The 13,460-nt window shown below is 43.5% G+C and overlaps 1 protein-coding gene across 1 annotated transcript in view; it reads left to right on the forward strand.

Annotated features, from left to right (window-relative positions):
- The window catches only part of LOC144669355 (inositol 1,4,5-triphosphate receptor associated 2-like), a 184,654-nt gene that overhangs the window by 25,235 nt on the left and 145,959 nt on the right, over positions 1–13,460 (forward strand). The window contains exons 3-4 of the mRNA XM_078531724.1: positions 10,590–10,706; positions 11,760–11,940. Coding sequence (XP_078387850.1) covers positions 10,640–10,706; positions 11,760–11,940 — 248 coding nt within the window. The 5' untranslated portion in view covers positions 10,590–10,639. The remainder of the gene's footprint in view (positions 1–10,589; positions 10,707–11,759; positions 11,941–13,460) is intronic.

Raw genomic sequence — 13,460 nt, forward strand, 5'->3', positions numbered from 1 at the left:
GACCGAACAATCGCGTACTGCGCATTGACGTCGGCGCGCTTGGCTGACGTCACTGCGCGTCATTTCACGTTCAAGCGGGTCGGGCGTGCGCCCGCCTGCCGAATGAAAATTCCTGCTCCTTGTTCCAGATGTGCAGTGACTTCCTTCAGTTGAACTCTGGAATGTTTGACACCATAATCTGCATACCCTACTACAAGCTTTGTATCCTTGCCATTAACTTCATGCCCCTCTTTGGCTATTGTCTCAGGCTGAAAGTTTTGTAAACTTCACACCCTGTTTGACCTCAAGCTGAGGTTCTGATTGCATATCCTGTCCATGACGTGTTTCATCTATGTAATATTTCCCCCCTTTACGTCAGGCACATTTAGGCGGTTTGTCACTTCCAGATGGAGTAGCCGTCTTCCCCTGATAACTGGCTTCAGAATCCTTCAACCTGGATAACCTTAGGAAATTTCACCTGACCCTGGCTGAGTGCAGTTGGAATAGTGGCCAGAAGGGCCTCACAGCTGTGCATTTTCCAGCAAAAATCATTCAGTGGTGATCAAGAGCAGGAACCTTGGGTTATTTTCTCCTTTAGGTTGAAACAGACTGCATGAGGCCAGTTGTACCCTCAGCACCGTCTTGACTGAGATCAGCTAATTCAATACAGAGTGGAGATCAAACTTGGGAGCTTCCTGATCTGTATGACTGCATTACGTTTACTCTGAAATACTTGTTTCCCATGATTACAGAATGGCCCAGGGGGAAGAACAGGTTGATGGGAAAGGAGATTATTTTGCATATAACTTGTACTCTCATCTTTTTGGTTTGTTTTCTTAATTTCATTTTCTCACTTTCTCCTTTTACTCTCTTTTCTTTTACTATGCTTATTTTAATGTTGCCTTTGTGTTATATTTACATATTATAGTAGCTGTCTATTATACTGAGTTGATTATTTGGAAGGAGCACTAAAGTCAGCTTTAAATTAATATATTAGGTTGATGATGGAGCCAGGAAAAGAACAGCACCAAAATGTTCTGCACCATCTTATGAGGAGCTGCTCTTTTGATAGCTTTTTCCAATGCAGATGGACACATGAGAAGGAATGTAGTGGATTAAATCTGAAGAGGCATAACAGTGTCGACAGCTTGATGTGTAACAAAGAGCAGCACTCCACATTAAGTGATGCTGCAGTAAAGAGGATTTTATCATTCCCATCAGCAGGGACACATGGTAAGTTTTCCCGAGCAAGTGATTGCATAGCGAGGCACCCCATGCATCATCTCCCACTCTTTGTTCTTTTCTGTCTTTCTCCAATATCACTTCAGTCAGATTCAATGCAAAATTTAAGAGCAGTATCTAATATTCTTTGTAGACACCCTTCCACTGTTTGATCTGAACATTGCCTTCCTCAGAGCAATTGTGATGAAAGGTCAAATCTGAAGCATTAACCTTTCTTTCTCTTTTAGGAGCTAATAGACTTGTGCATTTGCTGCTTCGCTTAGTGGGGCATTAGAGCCACTAACTTAATGAGTGAGCCTTATGTACTGGCAGCAATCTCAGAATAAACTAGCTGGATTTAATAAACTGGGCTGTTGGGAAAAAGTTAAATTGAAATAAAGGGTCTTTGTGGGGACAATGTTAAAGAATCTGGAAAATTTACTTTAGGTTTACCCTTGGCCATGCTGGCACCTCACTGAACTCAATATAAAGCGGTGTCTAGATTTTTTTACCAGGCATCATTCACATTGGCCTGGTTTCCACTCTGTTTTGGAGCCATATTTGAACCCTTCATGTATCAAATTGTAGTGTTATCTAAGTTTCATTTGAGATGTCCCACATTTCATGAATAGCACTTTGCATTTCTTTCCAGGATTTTAAAATCTTTGAATAGGCTTTGTGAAAGCACTTAGATTTTAACAACAAGCATGAGTTAATCAAGACATATAATTACAAAATCTGCTCGGGCATTCAGGCATTTAATTTTCTCTGGTAGCACCGTAAATATGCGAACAAAGGAAAAGGATGTGTTATGCTTCCAGCTGATGTTATAATTGGACAAGCCTGATCCCAGGTTGGAACTTGGCTTGATAGACCTTACCTTTTATTTGCTTATTGAACCTGGTTCTTGGAAATGAGTTGGGCCAAGTAGATCAAGTGTCAGTGGGGGAACATTTAGGAGACAGTGATCATTGTATTGTATGTTTTAGGATGATGATAGAAAAGGATGATAGACAATCCAGAGTAAGAATGGACGAGAGCCGACTTCGATGGGGCAAGAACGGAGCTGGGCCAGATAGACTGGAAGGAAAGATTGGTGGGAGAAACTGTAGCTGAACAATGGGCTACCTTGAAGAAAGAATTGCTTTGGGTAAAGTCAAGGCATATTCCATTGAAAGGGAAAGATAGGGCAAACAAACCCAGAGCTCTCTGGATGAAAAAGAAGATAGAAATTAAGATAAAGAAGAAAAAGTGTGCTTATGACAGGTGTCAGGCAGAAAATACAATTGAGAACCAAGAGGAATACAGAAGGTTCAGAGGAGAGGTGAGAAAGCATATTTGAGAAGCGAAGAGGGATTATGAGAAAATACTGGCAGCCAACATAAAGGGGAACCCCAAAGTCTTCTATAGGCATATGAATAGTAAAAGGGTGGTAAAAGGAGGAATAGGACCGATTAGGGACCTAAAAGGGAATTTACACATGGACAAAGGGGCCAAGGCTAAGGTGTTAAATGAATACTTCGCATATGTCTTTACCAAGGAGGTAGATGCTACCCAGGCCATGGTGGCAGACGAGGAAACTCTGTCACTAGAAGGGTTCAAAATTGATAAGGAGGAAGTGTTGAATAGACTGTCAGTACTTAAAGTTGACAAGGCACCAGGACCGGACGAGGTGCATTCAAGGATATTGAAGAAAGTGAGAGTGGAAATTGCAAGGACACTGACTATAATTTTTTCAACCTTCCCTAGACTTGGGAGGTGCCAGAGGACTTGAGAATTGCAAACATTATACCCTTGTTCAAAAAAGGTTGTAAGGATAAGCCCAACAAATACAGACCAGACAGTTTAACTTCAGTGGTGGGCAAGATTCTAGAAACAATTATTCGGGATAAAATTAGCAGTCACATGGAAAAATATGGGTTGATAAGGAAGAACCAGCATGGATTTCTAAAGGGAAAATCATGTTTAACTAACTTGCTGGAGGTTTTTTGAAGAGGTAACAGAAAAGGTCGATAAGGGTAATGTTGTTGATGTGGTGTACATGGACTTTCAAAAGGCATTTGTTACAGTGCTGCACAACAGACTTGTGAGAAAAGTTATTGCTTATGGAATGAGAGGGACAGTAGTAGCGTGGATACAAAATTAGCTGAAAGATAGGAAGCAGAGGGTAATGGTCGATTGATATTTTTCAGGCTGGAGACAGGTTTGTAGTGGAGTTCCCCAACGGTTGGCATTGGGACCCTTGCTTTTCCTGATATAAATGATTTAGATCTTGGTGTGCAGGGGACAGTTTCAAAGCTTGCTGATGATACAAAGCTTGGGAGTGTTGTAAACTGCAAGGAGTATAGTGTAGAACTTCAAAAGGACATTGACAAGTTGTTGGAGTGGGCAGATGGGTGGCATTTGAAGTTCAATGCGGAGAAGTGTGAGGTGATGCATTTTGGTAGGAAGAACATGGAGAGACAATATAAAATAAGGGGTGAAATTTTGAAGGGGATGCAGGAGCAGAAAGACCTGGGTGTATATGTGCAAAGATCATTGAAGGTGGCAGGGCAGGTGGAGAGAGCAGTTAATAAAGCATTTTTAAAATTTCTTATTCATTCACGGGACGTGGACTTCGCTGGCTTGGCCAGCATTTATTGCCCATCCCTAGTTGCCCTTGAGAAGGTGGTGGTGAGCTGCCTTCTTGAACCACTGCAGTCCATGTGGTGTAGGTACATCCACAGTGCTGTTAGGGAGGGAGTTCCAGGATTTTGACCCAGCAACAGTGAAGGAACGGCAATATATTTCCAAGTCAGGATGGTGAGTGACTTGCAGGGGAACTTACAGGCGGTGGTGTTCCCATCTTCTGCTGCCCTTGTCCTTCTAGATGGTAGTGGTCGTGGGTTTGGAAGGTGCTGTCGAAGGAGGCTTGGTGAATTCCTGCAGTGCATCTTGTAGATGGTACACACTGCTGCTACTGTGCTTTGGTGGTGGAGAGAGTGAATGTTTGTGGATGTGGTGCCAATCAAACGGGCTGCTTTGTCCTGGACAGTGTCAAGCTTCTTGAATGTTGTTGGAGCTGCACTCATCCAGGCAAGTGGGGAGTATTCCATCACACTTCTGACTTGTGCCTTGAAGGTGGTGGACAGGCTTTGGGGAGTCAGGAGGTGAGTTACTCGTCACATGATTCCTAGCTTCTGACCTGCTCTTGTAGCACCAGTACTTATATGGCTATTCTAGATCAGGTTCTGGTCAATGGTAACCCCCAGGATGTTGACACTAGAGGATTCAGTGATGGTAATGCCATTGAACATCAAGGGGTGACGGTTGGATTCTCTCTTGTTGGGGGTGGTCATTGCCTGACACTTGGTGTGGCTCGAATGTTACTTGCCACTTGTCAGCCTGAGCCTGGATATTGTCCAGGTCTTGCTGCACTTGGACATGCTTCAGTATCTGAGGAGTTGTGAATGGTGCTGAACATTGTGCAATCAGCGAACGTTCCCACTTCTGCCCTTATGGTGGAAGGAAGGTCATTGGTGAAGCAGTTGAAGATGGCTGGGCCGAGGACACTACCCTGAAGAACTCCTGCAGTGATATCCTGGAGCTGAGATGACTGACTTCCGAGAACCACAACCATCTTCCTTTGTGTTAGGTATGACTCCAACCAGCGGAGAGTTTCCCCCTTGCTTCCCATTGACTCCAGCTTTACTAGGGCTCCTTGATGCCACACTCTGTCAAATGTAGCCTTGATGTCAAGGACAGTCACTCTCACCTTGCCTCGAGAGTTCAGTTCTTTTGTCGATATTTGAACCAAGGCTGAACTGAGGTCAGGAGCTGAGTGGCTCAGGCGGAACCCAAACCGAGCGTCAATGAGCAGGGTATTGCTAAGCAAGTGCCGCTTGATGGCACTATTGATGACCCCTTCCATCACTTTGCTGATGATTGAGAGTAGACTGATGGGGCGTAAATTGGCCAGGTTGAATTAGTCATGCTTTTTGTGTACAAGACATGTCTGGGCAATTTTCCACATAGCCGGGTAGATGCCAGTGTTGTAGCTGTCTTGGAACAGCTTGGCTAGGGGCGTGGCAAGTTCTGGAGCACAAGTCTTCAGTACTATTGCTGGAATATTATCAGGGCCCATAGCCTTTGCAGTAACAAGTGCCTCCAGCCATTTCTCGATATCACGTGGAGTGAATGAATTGGCTGAAGACTGGCACCTGTGATGCTGGGGACCTCCGGAGGAGGTCGAGATAGATCATCCACTTGGCACTTCTGGCTGAAGATTGTAGCAATTGCTTATCTTTTGCACTGATGTGCTGGCCTTCTCCATCATTGAGGATTGGGATATTTGTGGATCCTCCTCGTTCAGTGAGTTGTTTAATTGTCCACCACCATTCACGACTGGATGTGACAGGACAGTAGAGCTTAGATCTGATCCGTTGATTGTGGGATCAGTTAGCCTTTTCTATCACTTCCTGCTTTTGCTGTTTGACACGAAAGTAGTCCTGTGTTATAGCTTCACCAGGTTGGCGCTTCATTTTTAGGTATGCCTGGTGTTGCTCCTGGCATGCCCTCCTGCACTCTTCATTGAACCAGGGTTGATCCCCTGGCTTGATGGTAATGGTAGATGGTAATGGGGGATATGCTGGGCCATGAGGTTACAGATTGTGGTTGAGTACAATTCTGCTGCTGCTGATGGCCCACTGCGTCTCATGGATGCCCAGTCTTGACTTGCTAGATCCATTTGAAATCTATCCCATTTAGCATGGTGGTAGTGCCACAAACACGATGGAGGGTATCCTCAATGTGAAGGCGGGACTTCGTCTCCACAATGACTGTGCTGACTGTATCTTGCTGATACTATCATGGACAGATGCATCTGCGACAGTAAGGTTGGTGAGGATGAGGTCAAGTATGTTTTTCCCTCTTGTTGGTTTCCTCACCACCTGCCACAGACCCAGTCTAGCAGCAATGTCCTTTAGGACTTGGCCAGCTCAGTTTGTTGTGGTGCTACTGAGCCACTCTTATTGATGGATATTGAAGTCCCTCACGCAGAGTACATTCTGCGCCCTTGCCACCCTCAGTGCTTCCTCCAAGTGGTGTTCACTGTGGAGAAGCACTGATTCATCAGCTGAGGGAGGGTGGTACGTGGTAATCAGCAGGAGGTTTCCTTGCCCATGTTTAACCTGATGCTGTGAGACTTGGTCTGGAGCCGATGTCGAAGATTCCCAGGGTAACTCCCTCCTGACTATATACCACTGTGCCACCATCTCTGCTGGGTCTGTCCTAAGAGTTGGACAAGGCATACCCAAGGATGGTGATGGTGGTGTATGGGACTTTATCTGTAAGGGATGATTCTGTGAGGATGACTATGTCAGGCTGTTGCTTGACTAGTCTGTGAGACAGTTGTCTCAATTTTGGCACTAGCCTCCAGATGTTAGCAAGGAAGACTTTGCAGGGTTTACAGGGCTGAGATTGCTGTTGTTGTTTCCGGTGTCTAGGTTGGTGCCGGGTGGCCCGTCCAGTTTCATTCCTTTTTTGTGACTTTGTAGCGGTTTGTTACAACTGAGTGGCCTGCTCGGCCATTTCAGAGTCAACTACATTGCTGTGCGTCTGGAGTCACATGTAGGCCAGACCAGGTAAGGACGGCAGATTTCCTTCTCTAAAGGACATTAGTGAACCAGATGGGTTTTTACAACAATCGACAATGGTTTCATGGTCATCATCAGACTTTTAATTCCAGATTTTTATTGAATTCAAATTCCGTCATCTGCTGTGACAATTTGAACCTGGGTCCCCAGAGCATTACCCTGGGTCTCTGGATTAGTAGTCCAGTGACAATACCACTGCGCCATCGCCTCCACAGGTAGTATAGTATCCTGGGGTTTATTAATAGGGGCATAGAGTACAAGAGCAAGGAAGTTATGCTGAATTTATATAAGACACATGTTAGACCGCAGCTGGAGTATTGTGTACAGTTCTGGGTGCCACCTTATAGGAAGGGTGTGAACCCACTGGAGACTGTGCAGAAGGGTTTTACAAGAATGGTTCCAGGGATGAGAAACTTCAGTAACGAAAATATATTGGACTGTTCTCCTTGGAGAGAAGAAGGCTAAGAGGAGAGTTGATAGAAATGTTCAAAATCACGAGGGATCTGGACAGAGTAGATAAGGAGAAGCTGTTCCTGCTTATAAAAGAATCAAGAATGAGAGCACACAGATTTAAAGTGATTTGCAAAAGAAGCTAATGTGATGTGAGAAAACACTTTTTCGCAATGAGTGGTTCGTTGTGGAATGCACTCCCTGGAAGTGTGCTGGAGGCAGGTTCAATCGAGGCATTCAAGAGGGCATTAGATGATTATTTGAATAGAAACAATGTGCAGGGGTATGGGGAACAGGCAGGGCAATGGCACTAGGTCATAATGCTCATTTGGAGAGCCGGTGCAGACATGATGGGCCGGATAGCCTTCTGTGCCATTAAAATTCTGTGCTTCTGGCCAGACACACCACACTTTGAAACCAAGTGACAGATGCCACCCCAGACAGGTGCTATGGATCTCATCAACTCCTGCCAGTCACTTGTTACACCGTTAGCCAACCAGTCTCACTGAACTCCGCCTTTCACAATAGGGTCTCCAACCTCTACTCTGCCATAACTTGCTTTGGAACCTTCTCCCAAGCTGTTGCTTTCTCTCAGATGCCTTCCGCAAGGGTCCACCTCCACAGTTTCAAGCTCTCCTTCCGATGTTCCCCTCCCCTGGGTCACCACATGCGTTCAAGCTTCCTTCCATTTCACACTCTCTCACTGACTCAGCTGCCAACAGTACACCACTGGTTCACATGCCCATAGTAAAGAGTTACAGACCTTCAGTTGTCTCTTTGGACCTTCTGATTCCTCACAAGCCGTTATCGCTTGAAGCTTGGAGCCTTTCTCTGCTCCTCACTTTAACTTCACTTAACAGGCCCTTTTCCAGGTTCCTGTCCTTCCTTTGACTAGAAGGTCTTCTTGGAACTTTCTCCTGTTCCAGTCCCCTGGATTTGGGGACTCTCCTCTTTAGCTTGGGACTTGCTATCTGCCCCTTTTGCTCCAGTCTCTCTCTGGCAGCTACTTTCAATCAACTTTACTTTGGACTGGCTATCTGCCCCTTCTAGGTTGCTTTTGCCTGGCAGGCAGCTGTCTTCAAACTGAACTAAAAATTGCTGTTTCTTTAGTTTTTCTGTGTATGTGTGTAGGTGGGGCCTGCCTCTCTAGACCCCTGTTGCTAGGCAGCAGCACAGATTTTCCTACTCTTGTATTTGCTTAACTTAGTTTGAAGAGCTGTAAAACACTTTAGAAATGCAGGCACCTTTTAAAGTAAAACTAAAACTCAACTAGATCTTATCTTAACACACACATACAGAAATACAAATCAAACTTTAAAGCTAAAACCCATTTCTAACACCCACAAATACAAATATAGTTTACTTAAACTATCTCTATTTCCTAACAGATGGAAAAAGACCAGTCCCACCACATACCCCATTAATCTGCACTATCCCCTCAATTCACATAATCACCTGGGAGAGATGAAGAACTGAAGAAAAGAATCTGGCCATTTTGAGAAAAAAATCTGGAAAAGTCTCACTGCCTCCCTAAGGCATTATTTCCAGCTACCCTTTCGAGGACTTTAAAGGACAGCAAGGAGTCCATATTTACCATATGCTTTGATGATGATCCTGTGCAGCCATGCTGCAATTTGGAAAAGAACTGAGCAGGTGACTGATACATTTCGAGGAAATCTGTGTATAAATCACCTTTGGTATCACAGCCAGGCTGCAGTGAGATAGGCCCTCTTCAGCAAAAAAGAACATGTTAGCAGATGGTTTGTGGATGATGAAACCTATCCCTGACCCCATCTAAAATGATCTCACTAAATGTGGTCCAGTCAGCAACAGAGGAGCACTGCAATGAGGCACCTATATGTACAAGTTTGGTTATTGAAGAAAAATCATTTGGAGTCTTAAAGGGATGCTCTCACTGCCTAGGTAAGTGGCGTGGCTGTACTTTATGCCGCAGATGCATAGTGTAGCTTCTCTGTGCCCTGCACTTCAGTTTACAGTTAAACCTAGAGTTTATTCTCGTGGATGGTGGGGTGGGGGGTGCAAACCAGACTTTGATGGAGGCAAAACATTATATGGTGCATCATTGTCCTCAATGACAGCTGCAAAGGGCAGTAGAGCACATTTCATCGCTGAACTTCATCATTTTGTGTCATACTATCTACCTTTGACATCAGAGCCTTAACTCCTTCTCACCCACTTACAAATAAAGAAATATTCTCTCACTATAGTTTCCATCCTAGCACCTGACACTCACTTAGCCTTTTCTCCTCTGCATAACTATATAGGAACATAGGACTGTGTCAGTAATCCTCACTTAATTCAATGAATCAGAACCAAATAAATGCACCTTTTCTGTATGACACTAACCCATGAATAACTAAGCATCGATGCAAATTCTATTATGTTAGAATAAGGTTCAAAGTAAACAGGAACCAACTACTCTTTCTTAATAAAAACATAAAATGCTGGAAATATTTAGCAGGTCAGGCAGCCTCAGTGGAGAGAAACAGTTAACGCTTTGGGTTGATGATGACCCTTCCATCAGAACTCCTTTGAACTCATTCTTAATGCTGTCCTTCCTCTGGATTAACCTATTCTGCATCTCGATACAACCTGAGGGCCATAGTTGTGAGTGGTCCTTCTCTAGCTCCATAACTTTAAGTGGGTACTTGCATGTTATTCTAACAAAGTAATTAATCCAATTTAAAATAAACCTGTTAAGGTGTGCTAATTGTCCCTTCTTTCTACTTGAGAAACATTTAATTTTCCTTTAAAAAAAATCAAATTTCAGACCTTAAGAACCATGTTAGAAATTTTGGCACTACTTGGGTAATTTTTGTTTCATACCCCATCTCGCCCCTCCATCTCGCCCCTCCACCCCACCTGACCTTCATCATTTTTCTCCCCATCTTAGCCTTGAACTGCTCCCGCCCCTGCCTCCGACTACCATCACTGACCAATTCCCTGGACCACCATCTAACTACACCGCTCCCCCTGCCCCTGGTAGTACTTCCAAGCTTCCCTCCTTGCTTTGTGCTGCAGGATTACCCAAAAGACAGCCTGTTAATTAGGCTGAATTTCAGGAAGGAAACTGCAGAATTTTAAAAATAAAAACATGCTGCAGTACTTTTGGGTTTCTCCCCTATAACTACAATTCCAATCCCCTGCTCCGATTGCATGGCCATAAAGTTTTCATCAATAGTTGAAACAGCATTCTTGCTGAATGAGACAATTTTATTTTGTTTACCTTAATGCTACGTGGACAATGTGTGATTCTGACAGAAAACATCTTTCTTGTCCTTTCAGAACTGGTGTGTGAAATTATCGCAAAAGACTCTATTGAGAAATCAACTGACATGAATATCTGCTCAGAGGAAGATGTTCTAAATTGCACATTTGAATCCTGTGATATCGAAGGAAAAGGTAACATGTTACTTGCTTGAAGTGTTTACTAGGCTGTAATCTAATCAGGGATTTAGATAATGCCAAAGCTTTAGTGCAGATTTACAGAGCTTATACTGTACAATTTAAGGGTTATTCTATCTTTGGAATTGTTTTCAATTATGGCCACATACCATAAAAAGGTACATGAAATAGAGAGGGTGCAGGCATGAACAACAGAAATAATCCTAAATGTAAAGGAGCTGAGCCTTGAGAGAAAAAGATAATGGTGTAGTGGTAGTGTCACTGGACTAGTAATCCAGAGGCCCAGGCTAATGCTCTGGGGATATGGGTTCCAAATCCATGACAGCTGGTAGAATTTGAATTCTGTTAATAAATCTGGAATATAAAGGTAGTCTCAGTAATGGTGACCATGAAACTATCACTGATTGTTGTTAAAAACCCATCTAGTTCACTAATGCCCTTTAGGGCATCCATACCTGGCCTGGCCTACATGTGACTCCAGACCCACAGCAATGTGGTTGACTCTTAACTGCCCTCTAAAATAGCCTAGCAAACCACTCAGTTCAAAGGCAATTAGGGATGGGCAACAAACGCTGGTCTTGCCAGTGACACCCACATCCCATGAAAGAGTAAAGAAAAAAGCACAAGCTCTACAACCTACTGCAAAAGGTTTGAAGGGGCATCAAGCCATTTCAAATACTAAATTCTATAAGGTGAAGCCAAATTACAACTTCAAAGTTATCCAAGCTAAATAGAAATTGTGAATGAGTGAAATACATATTAGAAGAATTTCTTTATTCAAAGGGAGATAAATGTATTGATAATTCACCAGATATTTTGGTGGAAACAAATACAATACAATAGTGAACAATTAAAATGCAGTTAAATGTTCAAGTGGGAAGAGTTGGGTGCTAGAGAAAAGGGCTTCGAAGGAACACATTACTGTTCTTCACCCTTGGCTGTTCTAATGCTCCTGTGTACAGTCCATTGTAAAAGTTGATTGCATTTTAAACTAGCTGTTTTTCAATGGTTAATGAAGTCTGGCTTTGACTATCCCTCTTGTATCTGTAGGGGAAGTATACGTATCCAGAATCATCGGATATCTGGAAGATGTAACAGGTCAAAGCTGTGAGAAAGGGCAGCTAAAACTACTGCACAAAATGCTAAATCCTGAAGAAAGGGACATTGCTGTGAATTTAGGAACCTTCCACAACATCATGAAGCAGTGGATTGCTGAATGCAGACAGGAAGGGTAACTACCATAGACTGTGTATATAGGTTATATAAAGTTAGAAGCTTTGATAATGGTATAATTGTAATGAAGTTTAACATTCCTGACATGCAGTGACTTCTGAGTTTAATCTGAATTTTAATTCATCCCAATGAATGAAAGAAGGAATTAAAATGTAAGAGTAGATTCTCTTTTGGCACCCTCAGCTGGGTGCTTGACAGTTGCAGTTTATTTGAGTTGTGCAGTGCTTGTTAGAACGTAGTTTTCCTGTCCCAGGCCATTTGCATGGAAAGCAGCATCTAGAAGGTCCTTGGACCCGCAAAGTGGTTGGGAGGGGGGTTTTAAAAATGAGAAATCCATGCCTGCCAAAATCTTCAGACTGGCACCAGAACCCTTGCAGAAAAAAGCACTAATGTTTCCTTTCTACAGGTACCCCTCTGCTGAGGTGGTCAATGGTTGGCTGAGGAGGGAAATGAAGTGGGCCTCATTTTTCTTCTCATCTTTACATTGGGACTGTTCCGATTCCAGGCATTGATGAAGGAGACTTGACCTAAAGGATCTCTGTTCCTTTTTCTCTTTGTTGTGCCTGGGAAACTGAAGCCCTGATTTCAATCGAAGTTGCCTGGCAAGAAGTGGTTTTGAGTGAGATGCTTGATTTACAACCCTCCTGATTTTATGCTGCATTGACTTCAGTCTCCAGTGAGTTCCAGGAGATAACCGTGACCACAAGATATGTTACCTAAAATCCCACCTACTTTTTCTATACAGCAATTTGAGATTCCTCTGGCAACTTATCTGGCTCCTTTTGAACATTTACTGAGAGTCTCCTTGTACTGCATCAGCAAGAATCCTACTCCAAAAGTTAATTAGTTTCTGGTAAAAGAAAAGCCAAGACGCACATTGCACAGAATTACAGAAGGAGGCCATTCAGCCCATCCTGCCTGTACCAGCTCTCCAAATGAGCTTTATGACCTTGTGCCATTGCCCTGCCTTTTCCCCTGTATCTCTGCACACAGTTTCTATTCAAACAATCATCTAATGCTCTCTTGAATGCCTCGATTGAACCTGCCTCCACCACAATTCAGGCAGTGCATTCCAGACCTGAACCACTCGTGTGAAGAAGTTTTTTCTCACGTCACATTTGCTTCTTTTGCAAATCATTTTACACCTGTGTCCTCTCGTTCTTGATTCTTTTACGAGTGGGTACAGCTTCTCCCTACCTACTCTGTCCAGCCCTCTCATGATTTTGAACATCTCTATCAAATCTCCCCTTAGCTTTCTTCTCTCCAAGGAGAACAGTCCCAGCCTCTCCAATCTATCTTTGTAGCTGAAGTTTCTCACCCCTGGAACCATTCTTGTAAACACCTATCTTGTAAACACCTATCTTTTTTACAAACTTTTGGTCATCCTTTCAGTGTCTCCTTTGACTCTGTGTCTTTTCTTGGGCAGTTATCTACATTAAAGATGCTTTATAAACGCAAGTTGTTATTGTCTGAAGTGCTTTGGTGATGCGTCCACAGCAACTATACACATATAGCCCC

The sequence above is a fragment of the Cetorhinus maximus genome, chromosome 29 (assembly GCF_964194155.1).
Source record: "Cetorhinus maximus chromosome 29, sCetMax3.hap1.1, whole genome shotgun sequence".
Taxonomy (NCBI): Eukaryota; Metazoa; Chordata; class Chondrichthyes; order Lamniformes; family Cetorhinidae; genus Cetorhinus; species Cetorhinus maximus.